The sequence below is a fragment of the Pleurodeles waltl genome, chromosome 5 (assembly GCF_031143425.1).
Source record: "Pleurodeles waltl isolate 20211129_DDA chromosome 5, aPleWal1.hap1.20221129, whole genome shotgun sequence".
NCBI classification, from domain to species: domain Eukaryota; kingdom Metazoa; phylum Chordata; class Amphibia; order Caudata; family Salamandridae; genus Pleurodeles; species Pleurodeles waltl.
The window spans coordinates 1,834,237,917-1,834,264,632 of record NC_090444.1 but is presented as its reverse complement, the minus strand read 5'-3'; the positions used below and the strand labels follow the sequence as shown (position 1 = coordinate 1,834,264,632).

Below are 26,716 nucleotides of genomic sequence, written 5' to 3'. Positions count from 1 at the left end.
TTCTGCAGATACCGAATGCAAGAGCTCACCAGAGTTCCTCTGCATCTCCCTCTTCACCTTCTGCCAAAGGATCGTCCGCTGACTGCTCAGGACGCCTGCAAAATCGCAACAAAGTAGCAAAGATGACTACTGCAACCTTGTATCGCTTCATCCTGCCGGCTTTCTCGCCTGTTTCCTGGTGGTGCATGCCCAGGGGGTAGCCTGCCTCCTTCTTGCACCAGGAGCTCTGAAGAAATCTCCCGTTGGTCAACGGAATCTTCCCCCTGCAACCGTAGGCAACAAAAGACTGCATCACCGGTCCTCTGGGTCCCCTCTCAGCACGACGAGCGTGGTCCCGGGAACTCAGCAACTCTGTCCAAGTGACTCCCACAGTGCAGCGACTCTTCAGTCCAAGTTTGGTGGAGGTAAGTCCTTGCCTCCCCACGCTAGACTGCATTGCTGGGTACCGCGTGATTTGCAGCTTCTTCGGCTCCTGTGCACTCTTCCAGGATTTCCTTTGTGCACAGCCAAGCCTGGGTTCCCAACACTCTAACCTGCAGTGCACAACCTTCTGAGTTGTCCTCCGGCATCGTGGGACTCCCTTTTCTGACTTTGGGTGGACTCCGGTTCACTCCTCTTCTAAGTGCCTGATCCGGTACTTCTGCGGGTGCTGCCTGCTTCTGTGAGGGCTCCCTGACTTGCTGGGTACCCCCTATGTCTCCTCATCCAAGTGGCGACATCCTGGTCCCTCCTGGGCCACAGCAGCATCCAAAAACCCTAACCGCGACCCTTGCAGCTAGCAAGGCTTGTTTGCAGTCTTTCTGCATGGGAACACCTCTGCAAGCTTCTTCACAACATGGGGCATCCATCCTCCAAAGGGGAAGCTCCTAGTCCTCTTCGTTCTTGCAAAACATCAAGCTTCTTCCATCCGGTGGCAGCTTCCTTGCACCCTCAGCTGGCATTTCCTGGGCTCCTGCCCACTCTCAACACTGCCGCGACTCTTGGACTTGGTCCCCTTGTCTCACAGGTACTCAGGTCCAGAAATCTACTGTTGTTGCATTGCTTGTATTGGTTTTCCTTGTAGAATCCCCCTATCACGACTTCTGTGCTCTCTGTGGGTTGTAGGTGTACTTTACACCTACCTCACAGGGTCTTGGGGTGGGCTATTTTTCTAACCCTCACTGTTTTCTTACAGTCCCAGCGACCCTCTACAAGCTCACATAGGTTTGGGGTCCATTCGTGGTTCGCATTCCACTTTTGGAGTATATGGTTTGTGTTGCCCCTATACCTATGTGCTCCTATTGAAATCTATTGTAACTTTACACTGCTTGCATTACTTCCTTTTGCTATTACTGCATATTTTTGGTATTGTGTACATATATCTTGTGTATATTTGGCATCCTCATACTGAGGGTACTCACTGAGATACTTTTGGCATATTGTCATAAAAATAAAGTACCTTTATTTTTTGTATATCTGTGTATTGTGTTTTCTTGTGATATTGTGCATGACACCAGTGGTATAGTAGGAGCTTTGCATGTCTCCTAGTTCAGCCTAAGCTGCTCAGCTATAGCTACCTTCTATCAACCTAAGCTGCTAGAAACACCTCTTCTACACTAATAAGGGATAACTGGACCTGGCACAAGGTGTAAGTACCTCTGGTACCCACTACAAGCCAGGCCAGCCTCCTACACTGAGTACATGAAAAAAGCCAGTAAAAACCTTCAGGCCAGCCAAGAGCTCCAAAAGCAATGGCATGACCAGAAGGCTGTTCTGATTCAGTACCAACCAGGACAGAAGGTGTGGGTATTGTAGCATGTGGCCCCAAGAGAACTCCAGGACAAATGGAGTGAACCCCATCTAATTGTTGAAAAAAAGGGCGAGGTCACCTTCTTGGTTGACCTGGGCACTGCCAGGAGTCCCCTTTGGCTGATTCATGTCAACCGCCTAAAACCCTACTATGACAGGGCTGATCTCACCCTGCTCATGGCAACAGATAAAGGACAGGAAGAAGAGAGTGACCCTCTCTCTGATCTCTTTCCTCCACTGAAGAGGATGCTCTAGTGGAGGGAGTCGTTTTGGCAGACTGTCTTACTGCAGAACAGAAAGACAACTGCATAAATCTCCTTGGACAGTTTTCTGAACTCTTTTCAACTGTGCCTGGCACCACATCTTGGTGTAAAAACACAATTGATACTGGAGACAGCATGCCTGTCAAAAGTAAAATCTATAGGCAGCCTGACCATGTCAGGGACAGCATAAAATAAGAGGTTCAGAAAATGCTTGATCTAGGAGTGGTTGAACCTTCTGAAAGCCCATGGGCGAGTCCTGTGGTGCTTGTACCAAAGCCTCACTTAAAAGATGGAAAAAGGGAGATGAGGTTTTGTGTTGATTACAGAGGTCTCAATCAGGTAACAAAAACTGATGCTCACCCTATACCCAGGGCAGATGAGCTCATAGATACACTCACATCTGCCAAGTATCTAAGCACCTTTGATTTGACCTCAGGGTATTGGCAAATCAAATTGGCTGAGGATGCTAAACCTAAAACTGCATTTTCAACTATAGGAGGGCACTACCAATTTACAGTGATGCCCTTTGGTTTGAAAAATGCACCTGCCACTTTTCAGAGGTTGGTGAACACAGTCCTGCAAGGGTTGGAGGCTTTTAGTGCAGCATATCTAGATAATATAGCTGTCTTTAGCTCCACCTGGGATGAGCACCTGGTCCACCTTTGGAAAGTTTTAGAGCCCTGCAAAAGACAGGCCTCACTATCAAGGCCTCAAAGTGCCAGATAGGGCAGGGAAAGGTGGTTTATCCGGGACACCTGGTAGGTGGAGAACAGATTGCACCACTTCAGGGGAAAATCCAGACAATCATGGATTGGGTTCCCCCTACAACACAGACCCAGGTGAGAGCCTTCCTAGGCCTCACTGGGTATTACAAGCGATTCATTAAAAAATATGGCTCCATAGTAGCCCCACTTAATGATCTCACCAGTAAAAAGATGCCTAAAAAGGTATTGTGGGCAGCTAGCTGTCAGAAAGCTTTTGAGGAGCTCAAACAGGCCATGTGCACTGCACCTGTCCTAAAAAGCCCATGTTACTCCAAGAAGTTCATTGTTCAAACTGATGCATCTGAATTAGGGGTAGGGACAGTCTTATCACAACTGAATTCAGAGGGCCAGGATCAACCAGTTGCTTTTATCAGCAGAAGGTTGACCCCTAGAGAAAAGCGTTGGTCTCCCATAGAGAGGGAGGCCTTTGATGTGGTCTGGGCACTGACAAAGTTGAGGCCATACCTGTTTGGTACTCACTTTATTGTTCAGACAGACCACAAACCTCTACTTTGGCTAAAACAAATGAAAGGTGAAAATCCTAAATTGTTGAGGTGGTCCATATCTCTACAGGGAATGGACTATACAGTGGAACATAGACCTGGGAGTACCCACTCCAATGCAGATGGACTATCCAGATATTTCCACTTAGACAATGAAGACTCATCAGGTCATAGCTAGTCTTATTGTCCTTCGTTTGGGGGCGGGGAGGGTTGTGTAGGAAAGTACTATCTTGCCTAGCATGTTACCCCCATATTTCACTGTATATATGTTGTTTTAGTCTATGTGTCACTGGGACTCTGCCAGGCAGGGCCCCAGTGCTCAAATGTATGTGCCCTGTATGTGTTCCCTGTGTGATGCCTAACTGTCTCACTGAGGCTCTGCTAACCAGAACCCCAGTGGTTATGCTCTCTCTGCTTTCCAAATTTGTCACTAACAGGCTAGTGACTAAATTTACCAATTTACATTGGCATACTGGTACATCCATATAATTCCCTAGTATATGGTACTGAGGCACCCAGGGTATTGGGGTTCCAGGAGATCCCTATGGGCTGCAGCATTTCTTTTGCCACCCATATGGAGCTCTGACAATTCTTACATAGGCCTGCTAATGCAGCCTGAGTGAAATAACGTCCACGTTATTTCACAGCCATTTACCACTGCACTTAAGTAACTTATAAGTCACCTATATGTCTAACCTTCACCTGGTGAAGGTTGAGTGGAAAGTTACTTAGTGTGAGGGCACCCTGGCACTAGCCAAGGTGCCCCCACATCGTTCAGGGCAAATTCCCCAGACTTTGTGAGTGTGGGGACACCATTACACGCGTGCACTGTACATAGGTCACTATCTATGTACAGCGTCACAATGGAAACACCGAACATGGCCATTTAACATGTCTAATATCATGGAATTGTCACCCCAATGCCATTCTGGCATTGGGGAGACAATTCCATGATCCCCCGGGTCTCTAGCACAGAACCCAGGTACTGCCAAACTGCCTTTCCGGGGTCTCCACTGCAGCTGCTGCTGCTGCCAACCCCTCAGACAGGTTTCTGCCCTCCTGGGGTCCAGGCAGCCCTGGCCCAGGAAGGCAGAACAAAGGATTTCCTCTGAGAGAGTGTGTAACACCCTCTCCATTTGGAAACAGGTATGAAGGCTGGGGAGGAGTAGCCTCCCCCAGCCTCTGGAAATGATTTGATGGGCACAGATGGTGCCCATCTCTGCATAAGCCAGTCTACACCGGTTCAGGGATCCCCCAGCCCTGCTCTGGCATGAAACTGGACAAAGGAAAGGGAAGTGACCACTCCCCTGACCTGCACCTCCCAGGGGAGGTGCCCAGAGCTCCTCCAGTGTGTCCCAGACCTCTGCCATCTTGGAAACAGAGGTGTTTGTGGCACACTGGACTGCTCTGAGTGGCCAGTGCCAGCAGGTGACGTCAGAGGCTCCTTCTGATAGGCTCTTACGTCTCTTGGTAGCCAATCCTCCTTCCTAGGTAGCCAAACCTCCTTTTCTGGCTATTTAGGTCTCTGCTTTGGTAAATTCTGCAGATACCGAATGCAAGAGCTCACCAGAGTTCCTCTGCATCTCCCTCTTCACCTTCTGCCAAAGGATCGTCCGCTGACTGCTCAGGACACCTGCAAAACCGCAACAAAGTAGCAAAGACGACTACTGCAACCTTGTATCGCTTCATCCTGCCGGCTTTCTCGCCTGTTTCCTGGTGGGCATGCTCTGGGGGTAGCCTGCCTCCTTCTTGCACCAGGAGCTCTGAAGAAATCTCCCGTGGGTCGACGGAATCTTCCCCCTGCAACCGCAGGCAACAAAAGACTGCATCACCGGTCCTCTGGGTCCCCTCTCAGCACGGCGAGCGTGGTCCCTGGAACTCAGCAACTCTGTCCAAGTGACTCCCACAGTCCAGTGACTCTTCAGTCCAAGTTTGGTGGAGGTAAGTCCTTGCCTCCCCACGGTAGACTGCATTGCTGGGCACGGCGTGATTTGCAGCTGCTCCGGATCCTGTGCACTCTTCCAGGATTTCCTTCGTGCACAGCCAAGCCTGGGTCCCGACACTCTAACCTGCAGTGCACAACCTTCTGAGTTGTCCTCCGGCGTCGTGGGACTCCCTTTTCTGACTTCGGGTGGACTCCGGTTCACGTTTCTTCTAAGTGCCTGTTCATGTACTTCTGCAGTGCTGCCTGCTTCTGTGAGGGCTCCCTGACTTGCTGTGCGCCCCCTCTGTCTCCTCATCCAAGTGGTGACATCCTGGTCCCTCCTGGGCCACAGCAGCATCCAAAAACCCTAACCGCGACCCTTGCAGCTAGCAAGGCTTGTTTGCGGTCTTTCTGCGTGGGAACACCTCTGCAAGCTTCTTCACAACGTGGGACATCCATCCTCCAAAGGGGAAGTTCCTAGTCCTCTTTGTTCTTGCAGAACAATAAGCTTCTTCCAACCGGTGGCAGCTTCCTTGCACACTCAGCTGGCATTTCTTTGGCTCCTGCCCACTCTTGACACTGTCGCAACTCTTGGACTTGGTCCCCTTGTCTTACAGGTACTCAGGTCTGTAAATCCACTGTTGTTGCATTGCTGGTGTTTGTTCTCCTTGCAGAATTCCCCTATCACGACTTCTGTGCTCTCTGGGGGTTGTAGGTGCACTTAACACCTACCTTTCAGGGTCTTGGGGTGGGCTATTTTTCTAACCCTCACTGTTTTTTTACAGTCTCAGCGACCCTCTACAAGCTCACATAGGTTTGGGGTCCATTCGTGGTTCACATTCCACTTTTGGAGTATATGGTTTGGGTTGCCCCTATACCTATGGGCTCCTATTGCAATCTACTGTAACTTTACATTGCTTGCATTACTTCCTTTTGCTATTATCTGCATAATTTTGGTTTGTGTACATATATCTTTTGTATATTTCTCATCCTCATACTAAGGATACTCACTGAGATACTTTTGGCATGTTGTCATAAAAATAAAGTACCTTTATTTTTATGACTTCTGTGTATTGTGTTTTCTTATGATATTGTGCATATGACACCAGTGGTATAGTAGGAGCTTTACATGTCTCCTAGTTCAGCCTAAGCTGCTTTGCCATAGCTACCTTCTATCAGCCTAAGCTGCTAGAAACACCTCTTCTACACTAATAAGGGATAACTGGACCTGGCACAATGTGTAAGTACCTCTGGTACCCACTACAAGCTAGGCCAGCCTCCTACATGCGTGGGCTCTCTACGTTGCTGAGGGCCCCCTCTGTCTCCTCTCCCAAGTGGCGACATCCTGGTCCTTCCTGGGTCCAGGCAGCACCCTTTTTCTTCAACCGTGACTCTTGCAGCTAGCAAGGCTTGCTTGTGGTCTTTTGCCTAAAAAACAACTCTGCATCCTCCAGCACTCAGTGGGACATCTTCTGGACGAAGGAGAAGTTTCTTTCGTTGTTGCAGAATCTTCAGCTTCTTCCATCCAGAGGCAGCCATTTTGCACCTTCATTCGGGGTTTAGTGGGCTCCTGCCCCCCTGGACACTTTCGCGACTCTTGGACTTGGTCCCCTTCCTTTGCAGGTCCTCAGGTCCAGGAATCCGTCTTCAGTGCTTTGCAGTCTGTTGTGGTCTTTGAAAAATCCTCTATCACAAGTTTAGTGTGTTTCTGAGGAAATAGTAGTACTCCTACTTTCCAGGGTCTTGGGGTGGGGTATCTTGGACACCCTTAGTGTTTTCTTACACTCCCAGCGACCCTCTACACACGACACTAGCCTAGGGGTCTATTTGTGGTTCGCATTCCACTTTCATAGTATATGGTTTGTGTTGCTCCTAGGCCTATTGCATCCTATTCTATTCTAAAGTGTTTGCACTATTTTTCTAACTGTTTACTTACCTGATTTTGATTTGTGTGTATATTTTGTGTATTTTACTCACCTCCTAAGGGAGTATATCCTCTGAGATATTTTTGGCACATGGTCACTAAAATAAAGTGCCTTTATTTTTAGTAACCCTGAGTATTGTGTTTCTTATGATATAGTACCTATATGATATAAGTGGTATGGTAGGAGCTTTGCATGTCTCCTAGTTCAGACTAAGCTGCTCTGCTATAGCTACCTCTATCAGCCTAAGCTGCTAGAACACTACTAATCTACTAATAAGGGATAACTGGACCTGGCACAAGGTGTAAGTATCATCAGGTACCCACTATAAGCCAGGCCAGCCTCCTACATTGACTCTAAAAAAGGGAATTGTGGACCTATTACTCGTGCAGGCCACACAACTAATAACCCAGTTTGATTCAAAAGATGCTTTTGAAAATGTATTTAAGATGCAAAAAGGATTTTATGGAAAAAGCATTGTTCTCAGATCCCTGATCAGGACAGCAGACACACAAACTAAGGGCCATAATTATGGCCAAGTACAGCAGCGCAGCAAGTCAACTTGCTGCGCTGCATCACCGGGTAAGGGCAGAAGTGGTCTGTATTTATCCCAATATGGTGCATTTATGTACTTTCCCCAGGTCTGGCGCACAATGGGCTGCTTATTTCCAATGAAGGCATTCTTGCACCATGGTGCAAGGGTGCCTCCATTGCATGTAGGATTGTTTTTGTGCAGGAAGAGGAATCTTCCTGTACAAAGTAATGCCCTGAGGCTTTTTCCTCTTTTTATGTGTGCTGTAGAATGCAGAATGTATTTACGCCTCACCTCAGGAGGCACAGGTTTTTGGCACATTCCCAGGCCTATCACTTCTAGTAAATCTGGGAATGCATCAAAATCCACCCACGCAACACCCATGGAAATGCCTCCCGGCACAGAGTAATGGAACACAAAGATTTGGTCTACATTGCATTACTCGATATTTTTAAAGCCACTCAGGGCCACGCAAGGTGACCTAGCGTGGCTTCATAAATCTCATATTTCAGTTGCATCGCTCTTGCACCACGTTGGCGAAAGAGCGACGCAAAGGGGCTTCTAAAAATGTCCCTAAGTTGTTGACTGACAATGCAGCAGGTGGTGCATAGTTGACAAAGTGGCATTACCTTTTGGTTTAGTTTAGGTTTACCCTGTCAATCTTTTGGCCGTATGTTTCTTTTTTTTAATAGTTATTCTCAGGAAAAATAAATATACACTATGGGGGCCATTCCAACCCTGGCGGTCGGATGACCACGGAAGCACCGCCAACAGGCTGGCGGTGCTTCCTTTTGTATTCCGACCGCGGCTGTTAAGCCGCGGTCGCCCAGCCGGGTCCGGCGGTTTCCCGCCGGATTACCCCCGGCTGGGAGAATCCTCCATGGCGGCGCCGCCAGAAACAGGATGGCGGGAACGGGTGTTGTGGGGCCCCTGGGGGCCCCTGCAGGCCCCTGCCAGGGCCCCAACAAGATTTTCACTGTCTGCTATGCAGACAGTGAAAATCGCGACGGGTGCAACTGCACCCGTCGCACCCCTGCAACACCGCCGGCTCCATTCGGAGCCGGTTTCCATGTTGCAGGGCCTTTCCCGCTGGGCCGGCGGGAAAGTCAGAATGGCCTCTGCGGTCTACTGACCGCGGAGCGGCCATTTGGCGGTTCCCGCCGAAATCGGAATAACCACCTATGTGCCATTACATTTCCAAATGTTCAACTGGCCGTTTCGTAGCCAACAACGTGTTTGAGGTCAGATAGGCTTTTTGTTTTGTTTTAAGAAAAATGTATTTCTCTACTGAAATAGATCCTTCACAAAAAAGGTAATACTAAGTGATTATGACTTTTATGAAACTGCCATGACGAAGAACATTTGTTTAGCGTTTAATATCTTTGAAAAGCCAACAAGCACTTATGAAACGTCTAAACGCTAATCAGAGAAAGACGTTATATTTTGTTATGGGCTAACACGTATCACTATTGAGGGAACGGCCAAAATAAGCCACCAGTTTAAAACGTTAACTACATAATTGTTATCAATCAGTAGCTGTAAAATAGCATCGATCACCAAATATCTATATATAGAAACGTGTTTACATTTTTTAAATACAGACTTGCTGTACTGCAAATAATTACCTACCATACTGTAGTTGAGATATTTCTCTAATCCAAGCCCTGTGATATAATATCTCAAACTCCATCAACACGTAGGCAATTTTATTGAATAATCGCACCACTGCTTTACCCTCTGAACTTGATAAGATGTCAGAATTTTTCTAAATGAAAAATGTTAATTATTTATTAGTATACATAACCATATATGTATGCTATTTAAAAAAACATTGTTTTTAAAGCCACTCCTTTTAATTTCCGAATGACTGTGGTGAAAAAACGGTAATTTACCTGTACGAAGGTTATCCGCATTTGATTTGTTTTCCTAAATTGACAGGTTTGGAATGTGAAAACCTTCCATGTGTTTCGAAATACAGTAGATTTATTTAGAATCCAATACCACCATTTTGTTTTCATTTAGTAATATTTAATTGACAGCTCACAATAAACGCTAATAATATATAATCTCTATCAATATTTAAAAGTGCCAGTAAAAATACAACGGCAAATGCTACTCGAAAATAAGAGTTTATGTTGTCCAACATCTCAATTCTACCAGTGGTTATATGCAACTCCGGGAAGCTGGCGGGCAGTTAGTTGCCTCCACCAGGTTGTAAGAGACTGTGGAAGATCATAAATACTTTTTCTTGATATTCATGTCTGTCAGCAGCACCGCACTGAACTTTATGTAGAGACACTGATTACAGGATGAAGCATTGCAGAACACTTAAGAGTGGTACATCTGGATCTGGAGGAGCTTATCTGAATCACCTCGAATCTGCACATCAGGTAAGATATGAATCACTGCAGAAAGAGACAGCAAAGATTGATGACCACTTCAGCCCAGCAAAGTTCAGCTCAGGCAGCCAGTAGTCTGCACAAATTGCGCATGTCTCGCTCCTGGCTGCCTGACCTGAAGATGACGAGTGTCTGTCAAGTTGACCTTTGCTCAGCCTGACAGGCATTTTTCAGGAGGGGTAAAAGGTTGGGAGGGGGGGGGGTGGCCCCTCTGCCCTAAAGGACGGGCCGCACCTGCCTTTGGGTGCTTTAGATGGGTCTTAATAAGAGAATAATGCTGATTATGGATTTCCAATCATTGATCTGTTGCTTCATATTGATTTTCTAGGCTGCTCTGATCATGGTAATGTTGTAAAGTGCCTGGTCTCATAGAAAAGGGCTACCCTACTTCCTTATTTTAGGTCTGGGATCAGGGGAAAACTGCAAACTACGCACAAAAATTATCCCATAGGATCTGTATTTCTTCCATACCCGAACTAATTCAATATGGTCTGACCAGTAACTAATCATTTAAAAAATACATAGAAGTTTTTTATTCTCATTGTACAACGTATTTATTATTCAATTTCTTCATCCAATGGCATTTATCAACAACATATACACAATGTGCAAAACAATATTTTATAACTTCAAAATACATTTTTATCACAACATCAAATATTGCAATATATTATCAAATTCAAAATACAAAAAGAATCTCTACCCCCATACAATAGCACTCTCTCACTAGCCACAAATCCCCTCATGCATACACACTATTACACCCTTTTCAATCCCAGTCACAACTTGCATACATGTATATGCAGTGGGAAGAGATCTTCTCCTTCACAGCCATTGTAGTGCTGCGAACTGGGAACACACACTAAAATAGCTGACGCACGTTTTGGTGGTTGAAAAGAATTCCACAGCCACCTTCTTCAGGATCAAACTTTTTTTAAATCTACTCTAGAGGGCCCAAGGAGGGATTTTCTTTTTCTTTTTTCAAAATAACCACAGGCGTCTACTCATTTCCACCTCGTGTGGTTATATAATATTAATGTCCTCAACTGTAAAGGAACGTATTCACTGTTTAGCAACTATCAGCAATAGAAACCTCTTCTCACAATCTCATTCTATTTCTTTTTTATGATGAACCAGGCAGATCTCAACTCTTTCTGCTCACAACCTTTTCTAATAGATGTAACCTGAAAGCTTCCCCAAAGAAATGCACTGAGTCAGTAATAGCTCACCACGGACCTCCCGAGGCTGGACTCATTGAAAAGTGTCTGGACCTCAGTTATGAGATTTGGACAACATAAATAGAGTCTTCAGAATCAAAGGTCTTCTTGTAACTGAATTCCAAACTATACTGATACTGGTGGGCCATTGTGTGTTCGGGTGGGTAGTGTTTAACTATAGTAAACTGGGTTTTTGGAAGAAAATAAATGTCTGATGTGGTATGGAGCATGTGTTTGAGGCTCAGAAGCAGTGTACTGATGTTGAGATTCAGTTACAGGATGCTACAAGAAAGATCAGGTTTTCACTGAGAGTGCTGATGTGGACATTCTTGAATATGTTTACATGTTGTCTTACTAGGTTAGGTAGTCCCTGAATGGCTATTCCAGACTGTAGAAGATTGAAGGTAATACATGCATGGTTGGTTCAGTTCACGAGCTGCTGGTGGCTGGCAGATGCCACTGGGCACAAGGGAATAGCTGTATTCTAGGAAACTAGCAGCATTATGAGTTGTCTGGGTAGACATTACTCTCAAGCAGGTCAAGGTAGACTTTTTTCTTGGCCTTGTTATTGCATTCCCTAGGATAGAAGTTGTTAACCTTTTGTTTTCTGTAGGGCCCCAAAAAAACACTTCTGGAAGCTGGGGACCCTTACTTAACTAATTCCTATGATTTGAACCTCAAAACAATGCAAAAGAATACATAAACAAGTCTACGTCAAATAACTACATAAATTATGCAACATTTTTATTTATTTCACAAAGAACAAATATGCCAATATAGGCTGAAATCAACATTTTAATGGGAACATTAGGTTTATTTCTATAAAATGACAAAATATGCTGGACCCTGGACTATAACTTGAATGGTATAGATAGTTTTAGGGATTAGAAGTGAGTTATGGTAAAGAGTAGTAATGGTAATTTTAGGGTTTGGAGATGGTAAGGGTAAAGAGTGGAAAGGGTAATTTTGGGTTTTATGGTGGGTAGTGGTAAAGGTAGGGTAGGTGTAAATTGAAAAGGGGATAGTTCTCATTTAAAATCACATGATATATATAAATGTGTGTGTATATAAATATATATATACCCTGTAGGAGGCTGTCCTGGTTTGTAGTGGGTACCAAGGGGTACTTACACTCTGCACCAGGTCCAGTTATCCCTTATTAGTGTAGAAGAGGTGTCTAGCAGCTTAGGCTGATAGAAAAGGTAGCTTAGCAGCGCAGCTTAGGCTGAACTAGGAGACGTGTGAAGCTCCTACTGTACCACTGGTGTCATATGCACAATATCATAAGAAAACACAATACACAGATATACTAAAAATAAAGGTACTTAATTTTTATGACAATATACCAAAGTATCTCAGTGAGTACCCTCAGTATGAGGATAGCAAATATACACAAGATATATGTACACAATACCAAAATATGCAGTAATAGCAATAGAAAACAGTGCAAGCAATGTATAGTCACAATAGAATGCAATGGGAGAACATAGGTATAGGGTCAACACAAACCATATACTCTAGAAGTGGAATGTGAACCACGAATGAACCCCAAACCTATGTGAGCTTGTAGAGGGTTGCTGGGACTGTAAGAAAACAGTGAGGGTTAGAAAAATAGCCCACCCCAAGACCCTGAAAAGTAGGTGTAAAGTGCACCTAAGTTCCCCAGAGAGCACTGAAGTCGTGATAGGGGAATTCTGCAAGGAAGACCAACACCAGCAATGCAACAACAATGGATTTCCAGACGAGAGTACCTGTGGAACAAGGGGACCAAGTCCAAGAGTCACAATCAAGTCGGGAGTGGGCAGATGCCCAGGAAATGCCAGCTGTGGGTGCAAAGAAGCTGCCACCGGATGGTAGAAGCTGTGGATTCTGCAAGAACGAAGAGGGCTAGAAACTTCCCCTTTGAAGGATGGATGTCCCACGTCGTGAAGAAGCTTGCAGAGGTGTTTCCGTGCAGAAAGACCGCAAACAAGCCTTGCTAGCTGCGAGGGCCGCGGTTAGGGTTTTTGGATGCTGCTGTGGCCCAGGAAGGACCAGGATGTCGCCAATTGCGTGAGGAGACAGAGGGGGCGTCCAGCAAGACAAAGAGCCCACTCAGAAGCAAGCAGCACCTGCAGAAGTGCCGGAACAGGCACTGCAAAGAAGAGTGAACCAGAGCTCACCCGAAGTCACAAAAGAAGGTCCCACGACGCCGGAGGACAACTCAGGAGGTCGTGCACTGCAGGTTAGAGTGTCGGGACCCAGGGTTGGCTGTGCACAAAGGAAATCCTGGAAGAGTGCACAGGAGCCGGAGCAGCTGCAAATCACGTGGTACCCAGAAATGCAGTCTAGCGTGGGGAGGCAAGGACTTACCTCCACCAAACCTGGACTGAAGAGTCACTGGACTGGGGGAGTCACTTGGACAGAGTTGCTGAGTTCCAGGGACCACACTCGTCGTGCTGAGAGGGGACCCAGAGGACCGGTGATGTAGTCTTTTGGTGCCTGCGGTTGCAGGGGGAAGATTCCGTCGACCCACGGGAGATTTCTTCGGAGCTTCTAGTGCAGAGAGGAGGCAGACTACCCCCACAGCATGCACCACCAGGAAAACAGTCGAGAAGGCGGCCAGATCAGCGTTAAAAGGTCGCAGTAGTCGTCTTTGCTACTTTGTTGCAGTTTTGCAGGCGTCCAGAGCAGTCAGCGGTCGATTCCTTGGCAGAAGGTGAAGAGAGAGATGCAGAGGAACTCTGATGAGCTCTTGCATTCGTTATCTACAGAATTCCCCAAAGCAGAGACCCTAAATAGCCAGAAAAGGAGGTTTGGCTACTTAGGAAGGAGGATAGGCTAGCAACACAGGTAAGAGCCTATCAGAAGGAGTCTCTGACGTCACCTGCTGGCCCTGGCCACTCAGAGCAGTCCAGTGTGCCAGCAGCACCTCTGTTTCCAAGATGGCAGAGGTCTGGAGCACACTGGAGGAGCTCTGGGCACCTCCCAGTGGAGGTGCAGGTCAGGAGAGTGGTCACTCCCCTTTCCTTTGTCCAGTTTCGCACCAGAGCAGGGCTGGGGGATCCCTGAACCGGTGTAGACTGGCTTATGCAGAGATGGGCACCATCTGTGCCCATCAAAGCATTTCCAGAGGCTGGGGGAGGCTACACCTCCCCAGCCCTGACACCTTTTTCCAACTTCTCTGAGGAAGTCCTTTGTTCTGCCTTCCTGGGCCAAGCCTGGCTGGATCCCAGGAGGGCAGAAACCTGTCTGAGGGGTTGGCAGCAGCAGCAGTGAACCCCCGGGAAAGGTAGTTTGGCAGTACCCGGGTCTGTGCTAGAGACTCGGGGGATCATGGAATTGTCTCCCCAATGCCATTCCATGATCTTAGACACGTTACATGGCCATGTTCGGAGTTACCATTGTGACGATATACATATGTCATGACATATGTATAGTGCACGCGTGTAATGGTGTCCCCGCACTCACAAAGTCCGCAGAATTTGCCCTGAACAATGTGGGAGCACCTTGGCTAGTGCCAGTGTGCCCACAAACTAAGTAACTTAGCACCCAACCTTTACTAGGTAAAGGTTAGACATATAGGTGACTTATAAGTTACTTAAGTGCAGTGGTAAATGGCTGTGAAATAACGTGGACGTTATTTCACTCAGGCTGCAGTGGCAGGCCTGTGTAAGAATTGTCAGAGCTCCCTATGGGTGGCAAAAGAAATGCTGCAGCCCAAAGGGATCTCCTGGAACCCCAATACCCTGGGTACCTGAGTACCATATACTAGGGAATTATAAGGGTGTTCCAGTATGCCAATATGAATTGGTGAAATTGGTCACTAGCCTGTTAGTGACAATTTGTACAGAGAGAGCATAACCACTGAGGTTCTGGTTAGCAGAGCCTCAGTGAGACAGTTAGGCATCACACAGGGAACACATATATATAAGTCACAAACTTATGAGCACTGGGGTCCTGGCTAGCAGGGTCCCAGTGACACTTAACAAACATACTGAAAACATAGGGTTTTCACTATGAGCACTGGGCCCTGGCTAGCAGGATCCCAGTGAGACAGTGAAAACACCCTGACATACACTCACAAACAGGCCAAAAGTGGGGGTACAAGGCTAGAAAGAGGCTACTTTCTCACATACCCACACATACATATGAATATATACACACACACATACATGTGTAGCAAAGGCATCTGTGTGGTAAAGCCTTGTGTGGTAAAAGATGCTTGGAAAAAGCTTGTGTAATAAAGGCATGTGTTGTATTGTCATACAACCATCTGTCATTTTTGCAGAATCCTGAGATAATGCTCAGTGGTTTGCAAGGGATGCACATGTTTAGCTGACTGGGTGCTCATTAGTTGCACCTCATTTCAAACCTCAACAAACTTATAGAAAAGTTAAACTTGTCTTCAGTTTCAAACCATCTCCGGTGGTCGAACTTCCTTCAACACTGCACCTGAAGCATGGAAAAACCTGCCACTAAACGTAAGAGCCTCTTCCTCACTTCTTGAAACCGCTAGACCTAGCTTTTGGAGTAGTCCCACCAGGTCCAATGTGTGGTCGGCTCACACCTGCTAAATGCCTGGATACCCTCATGAGTGACAGTGCACTCCACAAATCTGCATAACATAACAAAACTTAAACACATCTGCTCAGTGCCTTTAAAGAAGTAGCCACTGATCTTAAGCTTTCCTGGGTGATGGAAAAAAGAAGCATCTCATTACTTGACAGTTGTTTGGCTGAGAGAATTCTACTGGTGAACTTGATTTTAATCACTCCTAGAGAGTAGGAAATATAAGCCTCTAATTATATAGCTGTTGAGCAGCTTAAAGAAAAGTATGGTTTGACTTTAGAGAAGTATAGCCTGACTCTGCTGCTCTTCATCGATGTAGGTGCACCTGGATGGATGAAAAACAATTCTGCTGATTTCTTGTTAGGTGAATGACGAGAGGGGAGCAATGTTGTGTTAATTTATTTGAAAAGTGCACAATTACCTGAGGATGTCCTGGCAAACGGAGAAAATTAACTGAGTTACAATAGGACTTGTCCAGAATCAATGGTCTATAGCATGGGTACTCCCAACCATTTTCCCAGGGGCCACAAAGTTTGGTTTGTGATGTGACTGGGGGCCGCATTGATGGTAGGCGGAAGGCGGAGGGTGCAGTATGGTGGCTGAACTGCATAATGTGAAACCAGAAAACCTGGTATGAATCCTGGCTTCCCAACTTTAGCAAAATGTGTGATCTTAGACAATTCTTTTATTTCACTTCTGCCCTTTTTCTTCATTAGTGCATATAAGAGAACCTTAAAATACTTGACTTCAGGATGTGCCCTGTGCAAAACCTTCTCCTGTGTTTAATTTAATAAACTATACTGTTCATGTGTAATAAGAACCCAGGCCACCCAAAGAGTGCCCATAACAACTGACATGCCTATTAGTTCACTATTGGCATAGTTTTCAGGGTGGGGGGGTTGAATGTTTCCGGATTTATGGTTGAAAACCATCACTTAAAAAGCAAATACTTCTCAATGCACTGATATAATCTGATGTACTAAGTTGAAACAACTCTGTATGTTAATGATATACAGTTTTGATTTTTGAAAAGACCTTATTATATTTATACAATTTTGCTGCAGTAGGTCTTTAAAAATGAAAGCTTTCCTAAAGGTGCAGGGCAACCTAGTTACTTCCTTTTTTGCCTCCAATTAACATTTAAATAAGGGGTTTCCTTTAATTTAACATATTTTTAATCATTGTGCAGAGTTGAGTAAACAGCAGCCCAGTCCTGTTGTTAAGCAGAGGGCCGCATGCGGCTCCCGGGCCGTACTTTGAGTATCACTGGTCTATAGTGTGATAGTGTAGATGGATCTAGAGAGAGGCCTACTTTTAAAGGGCAATAATCACTGCCAGTTTCCAGGAAAAAAAAAAACATCTGAGAATAACGAGTTACAACAAATCAAGTGAATAGCTCTGGAAGAAAGTTAAACAATATGGTTTTACCTGGGGGTGTCCTTGCACAGGGAGAAAATTTACTCAGTTACAATAGGACTTCCCCACAATCAATGCGCCTATGGTTGGGAAAAACGGTAAGTCTTCAATTGCTTGCGGAATTGGAGGAAATTAGGAAAACGATGAAAGTTAAGATGCAGGTTGTTCCCAAATGAAGCTGTGTCAATGGAAAAATCTCACCCTCCTGTGCGAGATTTTTTTTTTTACAACGGTAGAGATTGGGGCCTAGATTTACTAGAAAATCATGCAGCGCAGTGCAGCACCCGCAAAAGCTGCACTGCGCTACGTGAGGGGAGAGCGCCATATTTACAGAAATTTGGCGCTCTCCTCCCCTCTCCCTAGCACCGGTGCACAAATGTGCTGCTGTGCACCACGTACACACTTTTGCACCATAGTGCAAGGGTGTCTACGTGAGACTAGCATAGGTTTTGTACTAGAGGGATACACTCTCAATCCAAAATACTATGTTTAGACTAACCCTAAAACTTTTCCCACCTTGCATGTGTGGTGTACAGTGCAGCATACATGCAAAGTCGGAAAAGAAAGGGGAAATTAAAGCATTTCTCCATGATAGCAGCTGGTTGAAGTTGGCGCAATTTTCAGATGTTAAACCTTGTCTACTTTTTAAGTAAATATGGCATTAGAAACCTTGGGTAGTTGCATGGGAATGCTCATGCACTACCCATGTTGCGCCGCCTTGGCGCTGAGCAATGTTTCAAGTGATTTTCCCACGCTAAACAAGTTTACCACTGGAAAGTAAATTAGTAAAAAAAGATTTAGGGGCATATTTATACTCCGTCTGCGCCGATTGTGCGTCAAAAATTTTGACGCACAATCAGCGCAAACGTTGCCCCGTATTTAAACTTTGACGCCCGCGGACGACAAAATTCCGCCGTGTGCGTCATTTTTTGGATGCGGCAACCCACCTTGCGTTAATTATATGCAAGGTAGGCGTTCCCGTCCAAAAAATGGCTTAAAGAGCCGTGCGTCGTATTTATGCTTTCGGGCAAAAATGACGCACGGCCGGGAGGCGGAGCCAGAAAATGACACACAGCCCGATTTGCGTCAAAAATTAACGCCTGGGTCAGGGCAGGTGTTAAAATGGGGCAAACACACCTGTATTTAATCAGAACACACAGAACAAACAGCAGAGCAGCAGAGCAGCAATAGGGAGGCATGGAGGTGATTCTAATCCAGCGTGTACGCAGACGCAGAGCCCAGCAGCAACAACAGCAGCTACACCAACATCAGCAGGGACCCCAAAGGCAGCGCAGAAGGCAGGAGAGGATATTCCGCCCAAGAACCACCCTGCAGGGCCTCAGGGAAAACGACATCATACAGAGGTACCGGTTGAACTGGCAGGCCATTCAGCAGCTGCTGCGCAACATTGAACAGCAGTTGGCCCCCACTTTGGTGACACCCCGTACCATCCCAACAGAAACAAAGCTGCTTGCCGTACTTCATATGCAGGCAAGTGGCTCTTTCCAAACAACTGGTGCCCTGGTTGGCGGAATATCACAACCATCATTCTCCGCCTTTTTGCCCAAAGTACTGGATGCCATCATTCGACTGACACCCGCCACATCTGCTTCCCTAACACACTGCAGAAGCAGCAGGAAACAAAACAGGGGTTCTACCTCATCAGTGGCTTCCCACATGTCCTTGGTGCAATCGACTGCACACATGTACGCCTTGTGCCACCTGCTGCAACTGAACACCTCTCCCGCAACAGGAAGCACACACATTCCATCAACGTGCAGGCCATAGTCGATCACCAGGGATTGATCACCAACATCGTGGCTAAATATCCTGGGAGTGTACATGACTCATTCATCTTCCGTCACTGCACCATCAATGAACACTTCCAGGATGGACGGTATGGAATGGACTACTTGTTGGTAAGTACAAAAACCTGCTTATATACACACTGCACAGCAACCCTCTAGGGCACACAACACATACACCACAACAGCAACATGTCAACAGGAACATACTGAGGTCGTGACATCGCTAGCCATGTTTCTGAAGTCACCATTGAACCTGTCACACATCGGAAATTACTGTACAGCCTAATTTAATAAGTGTGGTTGCCTAAATGTCACCTTGCAAATTGTAAGTGTCCTAATGACCTTTACATTAATACATTGCATAAGTTTCAAGGTATGGGATGTCCAGGGTACTTTGATATGAACGTGTTAACAACCCTTTCAATTTTAACTGTGCATGGAACTATCATCTCACCTCCAGTTAAGACACACGGACACCTGTATCACAAGTCACAATGCTAGGTAGGGCACACTGTACTGTAAATCCCAAAACATACTGCTTACAAACGGTCAGCAGGCAAACACTCATTCAGCCAAGGAAACAACACAATGCAGATGGTACAGCCATACAAGCATAGGATGCCACATTAGTACACAAAAGAGTCACAGACAACACAAGACAACTACTGCCATGAAAGGTCTTTTCAATAGTGCCAGCTACATCAACATGATCCCATTTATTTTCTCTTGCAGCTGATCAGGGGTATGGCATCCAGCCATGGATTATGACACCTTTTGGCAACCCAAGTACTGCTGCAGAGCGTGCATACAACGACGCCCATAGGAGGACACGCAGCATTGTCGAGCGGACCCTCGGCATCCTCAAGTCAAGGTTCCGCTGCCTCGACATCACTGGTGGTAGCCTCCTATATTCCCCCGAGATGGTCTGTAGGATCATCCTCACATGTGCAATACTGCACACCATTTGTATCAAAAGAAACATTCCCCTCTTGGAACCAGAGCCACACATGCCTGAAGAGGAGGAAGAGGAGGATGCTGGCCTGCAACAGGAGGGAGAACTACAGAACACGGCCGCTGGTATACGCAGGCGGCAACAGATTGTAAATAATTTCTTCTGAATATGATCACCTTCACCACTTTAGTTAACTAATTTAAATAAACACCTATTCTAATCACCATATCATGGTCTGGCTATTCCTTTTTGCACACCTTCATCTCTACTTATCAAAATAAGAGTGTTGCCTCATGGAGCATTGCTGAGATACTGAGTAGGACACGGAACATCCCAGAGCTAATGTGATGCCTAACATACAATGGTCACATACACACACACTCTTAATGACATATATCATGTACATATCTCCTTTGAAGACCAGTAGCAGAGGACCACAATTATTTCACACATACGTGTTGAAAGCAAGGTCCAACGCAGCATATGGCACACAACTAAGACACCATCACTCAATAAGGGAAAACAAGCCTCATACATGAGGCTGTCAATGTGCTTTGGCATCAGTAACAGGAATGCCTGACCAGACCCTTGACAGCAGTTAGTCCAACTGCATCCAATATTTGCAAGGACTATCTGTGACTAGAGTTCTGTAGAAGCAGAACATAGACAGCACAAGTGCCACACATATGACATGCATTGCGCACATAACATTCCATGTACATGTCAGGCCATTTCCTAACTCATTACACACCCTTGCACCTGGTCACAACCCACTTGTCGGAAGACGTCCCTGGAATACTAAGATGTGTACCCTGATAATACCTCCTCTACACACACAGACCAACATTAGCAAACCAGTGTGCTACACCCTTTCCTATGGTATGCCATTGTCATAGAACATCTGACTGCAAGGACGTCAGGTCAATTTATACACTGTCTTCTAGTTTCAAAGCCCTGTTAGCACATGTAGATTGCTTTCCCTTGTGAAAATGTCTGTTGGCCCTTAGAATGCAAGTCTCACCACACATTTCAAAAAGCACTGCCCCTGATGATGCCTGGAACAGCATAGGAGTTGCCATTCTGTCAAATACACCGTCAACCATTGATACTAATTAAGCCGTGTAACACAGCCACTGGGTTCATTTGTCACCTTCAAAAACACAGGACGTACACAGTTTGACACGTCAACTGTATACTTTGTCCTCAAAACAATCTCAGTCAGACCACTGATTACGCAACTTGTCAAGTAACTGGATCCTGAATCACCTTGCATTCTGTCAGCCTGACTGGCAACTGTCTGTGCGTCACACTAAAGTATCCCTGTGTCTACATATGTACCACACTTGCGTTAGCAAACCTGCCATTCATCAGGGGACATTGGGCATGGGCTTCTTCCATGCATACCCAAATACCTTGTATAGCATCATCTGCCTTTTAACTGTACCTTTTGAGTTACATCCTCTTGGAAAAGCAAAATTCATGGCCCATCCCTTGTCTGGGTTGCATTTATGCATGAATGACAAAGTGTGACAGTGTCCCAGGGCCGTAAGCAGGGATTGGGAACGGGGCTTTCAGCATAATCAGCAACCTCTGATAATGTCCATGAATAATACACAAATGTCAGGACCATGACAGTTCACACACAGCATCACAGTGTGCACAACATAGTGATGGACCGTGTGTGGTGAATAGCTGCAAGAATAATCAGCACAGAGGCTATGATGTTCCCAGATGCAGTGGGAAGTGCAGAGGCCAACCTGTGTACAAATGTTGTAATGACACCTGCCGGAACATGACACCTGAGATATTATCTCAACCAGCACACCAAGGTTGCCCTGTTTACTGTCTCATTATACGTCTTTAGTGACAGGGTGGGACCATCCACATGTTGGTTCACATGTCCACATCTACTTTACTCACATTGATCAACCAAGGATACTCAGTAGTTACAGGAATAGCTGCCAATGACTCATGATGAGTCCTGGACCCAACTGTGACAAATTTCACCCCAAACAATCTACAGGATCATCATTGGACCACACACATGAACAAGACACCTATGTGCAATTGATCACTGAAAATATGTGGACACGTGCTGTCTTGTATGCTGGTCCACCACAGCCACTTGATGGTTGGGGCACACTTTTATTGCCTCAACTGTGGTGTCATCATACATATGAGATTCACACTTGTCTGTCTGTGCAAACAACATGGTACCCACTTCCTCAATGAATGTGTATGACTCACTGTGGGATTCACCAACTAGTGCCTAGGAAGCTCTTACCAATACTCTAGGACATAGGATGTAGAAAATGTGGACCATTGACATGAACAAGCGTCTGCCATCCATCTGGTGCATGCTATGTCACATGTGGTGTCTACGTGAACCTAAAACTTGGAAGTACACTTTACGGGTGTTGTTACATGTATGACTAACACATGCCCTTTGCTTATTTTCAATTTGACTTGCATCTAAGGATTGGACACATGGACGTCACATTCATACAACCATATGTACAATTATGCTTCATGTGATACACACACATTTGGTCAACCAACACATTAGTTGTCAAAGCACACACTTTGAGCCAAAGGCATTTAGGTATTGTACATATGTGCGTCACATTAGTATCCTCTAGTTATGCCACACATGCACAATTTGTGCAACACATATATGTAGTCCACACTTATGACCATCTATTGCGTCAGCCCACTGTAAAAATACTGTGAAGGGTGTAGTGGATGATGTTCCGCTGCAGTATGATGTCACACATGTGAATATACACCATCAACACCATACTGTCTTCAATTAGCCAATCTCTGATGTGTTCCAAATGTAAAATAACCAAAACACAAGTAAAAATGCCCCAAACCAGTTAATGCACTGTAATTTTGACGTCCCTAGCAGTGTGCATTATATTTTGTTTACCAAAACTGTATTTGCATCATTTTTTTGACAAAAAAAATGACGCAAATACAGTTTTGGTAAATGAAAAATGACGCATAACGCGAAAAAGGCGGGACTTTTCATACAGGAAGTGCTGTAATAGGATATCCTGTTTACAGATCATGTACAGTGGGTGTACTTTCACTTTCACTTTGCAGTCTATGATCCTTCTAGACTGTGTGGCTGTGTAGAGAGTGTTGTCCTGAGATTTTGTGCTGTTTTTGTCCTGTGTGCTATCTGTAAAGTCCTTTTGTGAAATAAATATTGTTTGTGTATACTGTAGTACTGTGTTTTGTCTACATTTGTCCATTTATCTTGTGTTTTTCTTGTTTGTGGGAGTCTGTTGTGGGTAGTGACAGTTTGGGGATAGTTGGGCTCTTTTAGTGTTTAGGTTTACTTTTTTTCTGTCTTTGTACCCCTACTTTCACCCTTTTCCCCTTTCCTTTTTCTTGTACCCCTATTCCTTATCGTCAATTATAAGTATGTCTGGTAGGCCACGTCTTGGCAGGATGGGGGAAGAGGAGTTGGGGGGCTTCATCTGGCTGGTGACACATTTCTTGCCGCTCATGATCCAGGCAGGGGGCAGGGTCATACAGGGGTATCCGACAGAGGTGCACAGAATGCGGTGGGGAAAGGTGCTGCATCACCTGCAGCGTGTGTATGCCAGCCAGAGGAGTGACCACCAGCTGAAGCACCGGTGGGCTGACCTCATCACCAGGGAGCAGGATCTCTTGGACCACCTGGGAATCATGATTGGTGGCACTGTTGGTGAGTACGACTTATGTTAATGTGCATGATTAAATGCTCTGTAGTGACATCAGGGGATTAGTGCAATGTCTGCCAAGTAACTTGCTGACTGTGTGTAATGCTGGGGAAATATAAGGGGATCATTGATGCACTATGGCAAGGATCACAATTGCTAGCTGTCAGGTAGCACGTGCTCAGCAAACTTACAGGTAACCTTTCCATGAAGGAAATTGGTGCAGCCTTTTTGTCAGAACAGCTAACAAAATAGGAGCCAATCATGTCTATATAGGGTACTATTGACAGAGAAGTACAGATGTACCAACATTTAGGCCAACTATGTTGACGCAATTGCTAGACTGACTTTAGAATCACTACATGATGCAGAAAATGAGTGCTACCTTCACGTCAATTGATAATAGCGAAGTGGCTCAGACATTTGTCTCATGTGAGTCTGGTGAGTGTGGAAGGAAAGCATTCACAGAAGTACTATGAATGTGTGGGATTATTGTGTTCCTTGATCTTTTTGGATACATGTCAGTTCTTGATTTGAAAACATCGTGAAAAGGTGTAAGGTGCCCTCAGCTAACATCTTAAGATCTATGTTGGAATTAGTTGAGCCACAATCCAAATATGGATGGCAGTCCAAGTGTATGCACATGGCTTCACATTTCCATGATTGGTGCAAATCACCATAGCTGGGCTACATCAATTGACTATACTGTAACAACAGGATGGCTTACAAGAGTCCCTGCCCCTCCCTCTGTACATTTGGCCTATGTGCAATAAATGTGTCATGGCCACAAGGCATGTTTGACTGGTAATGCAGTCCTCAAGTAACCAGGCTTTGGATGTCTCTCTTGGATGCACATGATGAGATCATTACACTCCATATTTCTTAGTGCTCACCAACTATGGGGCATGTTTGCAACCACATGATAGTTAGGGCCAATGTATGTGTGCAGATATGTGTGTAACTGTCACAGGAGACCCATGCTATGTACAGGTTGGCCGTGATATATCAGATGCAGTACCATCATGTCTGAAAGGCTGCCATTTCCTCATTCAGCCTACACATTGTTTATGTTTATGAAATTGTTGCACTGTGCACAGATTTTGAGCACATTTCTTCCTTCCATACCTTACAGGTGGACCGGCACCCTACACTGTGGGAGAGGTGGCGACATTTGAGGACCCCGACCACTCCAGTAAGTGTTGATGTGTCTGTTATGTGTTGTGTTTGCTGGTTATGGACTCATGTGAGTTGGACGCATAGCAAGGTGAGATGCGTTGGGCAAGCTTTTCACTTGTTCCATGAGTGGGAATGCAGTTCTCACATGTTTTGAGTTTGCCAATGCGTATCCAATGGTATCATGTAGGGATTTTAGGACATCCCTGTAGGCCCCACTGTGAGTACAGGGGATAGTCCTGTGTATGACACTTGTATCACCAAGAGTCGCAATGGAAGTAAGCCCCAATTTAGTCAGCCTGTCAGACCCACATTCTCTAAGATTGGTAGAGCTAATAGCTTTCCAATAGACATCTGTTTCCCTATTTACCTACGTAAGTTTGAAACAGTAGGTAGAACCTCCTAGCAGCATGTACTTCCACATGTAGTGCATGAAGTCTGTGGAACCTGAGTGAAATGGCCTAGGTGTGCATGCAATTCATGATCATGGGTGTTCTAGCAACTCTGTGTCTGATGTAAGTCAGGCCTCACTGGAAGTATATGTTGTGTACCACGTTCTGCATTTCCTGACATGTCTGACCCTATGAGTGCTCTAGGGTTTGCTGACTCCTAATTGTAGATAGACCTTACCAGTGGTGTGTCTGTAGAGACAAACATGTGTGGAGTTTCCTATACACTCCTCGGTGTACATGTTGTTGGCAAATTATAGTTGTGTATCCACCGCCCCCCCTCAAACACAGCCATGGGTTTGTGAATGGGGTACCTAGTACTGATGCTACCAGTATGTTACACATACATGTGAATAAGTGACAGTTTGGTTGCATACTAGTATACACACTCAGGTTTGGCACTTGGTACTATACTGGCAAGTCCAGTTACAACTTGCAGACCATGTGGCTTTAGTTTTGCTTTCCGTACACTGACATTTTTAGCCCAGCTCTTGGTGGAGGATATGCAGCATGATTCTTAGATGATAACTGTCAGAACTCAGATTGCAAGTCAAAGCCAGTTGTTACCCATCTTGTGGGTTATGGATGTGCTTTGTGTGATGTGACCTTTGTTGTCTGGCCTGCCATATACTTCCTCAGAGACATTCAATGCTCTGTATCGTGATATGAGCTGTTACAAGTACAGCAGATATAATGTCTGATTAACTTGCTGTGCCGTTTCACACAATGCAGTTACTAATGTAGCATATCTGCATTTGTCTTCACAGCAGCTAACATGACTCCAGACCAGGTCCGTGAATTTCAGCGCTGGGCCATGCGATACCAGCACATCCTGCTGGTGGAGTCAGGGTTCTGGAGGATGGCCCGGCGATATCGCCATGAACATGCCTCCGGGGCATGGCGAGCCTTCCTACAGGGTGGGCCTACTTTGCCCACCACAGCCACCGCAAGCACAACCACCAATCAGAGCCAGGTGGCCCCACCCACAGCTGCCACTGTTGGTCCAACATCTGCAGGACTTCCTGGCCCCAGCATTGCCACCGGTGCAGGACAGCCCACACAGACCTCCTCCACCGGTACCCAGACTGCCACTGCTCCATCTGTTGACCCTGCAGCCTTCAACAGAATTGAACATAAGATGAACAAAGTGCTGCGCAAGGTGAGCCACCTGAGCCGGGACGTGTGGCACATTAAACGGCGGGTCAAGGATACTAAGAGGACCCTCCGGAGGGCCAACCTCTAGACACTTTATTTGATGGACATGATACCCTCCCCTCCCTCCTCTTTCCTTGTTCTTATAGTTGGTGGGCTTAGGGGGCTTAGTGTTAGTATAGGCTGTTAGTTTAGT

General features: G+C 45.7%; 1 protein-coding gene across 1 annotated transcript in view; it reads right to left on the bottom strand.

The window, feature by feature from the left end:
• Window positions 1-26,716, bottom strand: part of DNAH8 (dynein axonemal heavy chain 8) — a 9,979,189-nt gene that overhangs the window by 7,605,906 nt on the left and 2,346,567 nt on the right. Inside the window, exon 14 of the mRNA XM_069236651.1 lies at window positions 9,326-9,461. Coding sequence (XP_069092752.1) covers window positions 9,326-9,461 — 136 coding nt within the window. The remainder of the gene's footprint in view (window positions 1-9,325; window positions 9,462-26,716) is intronic.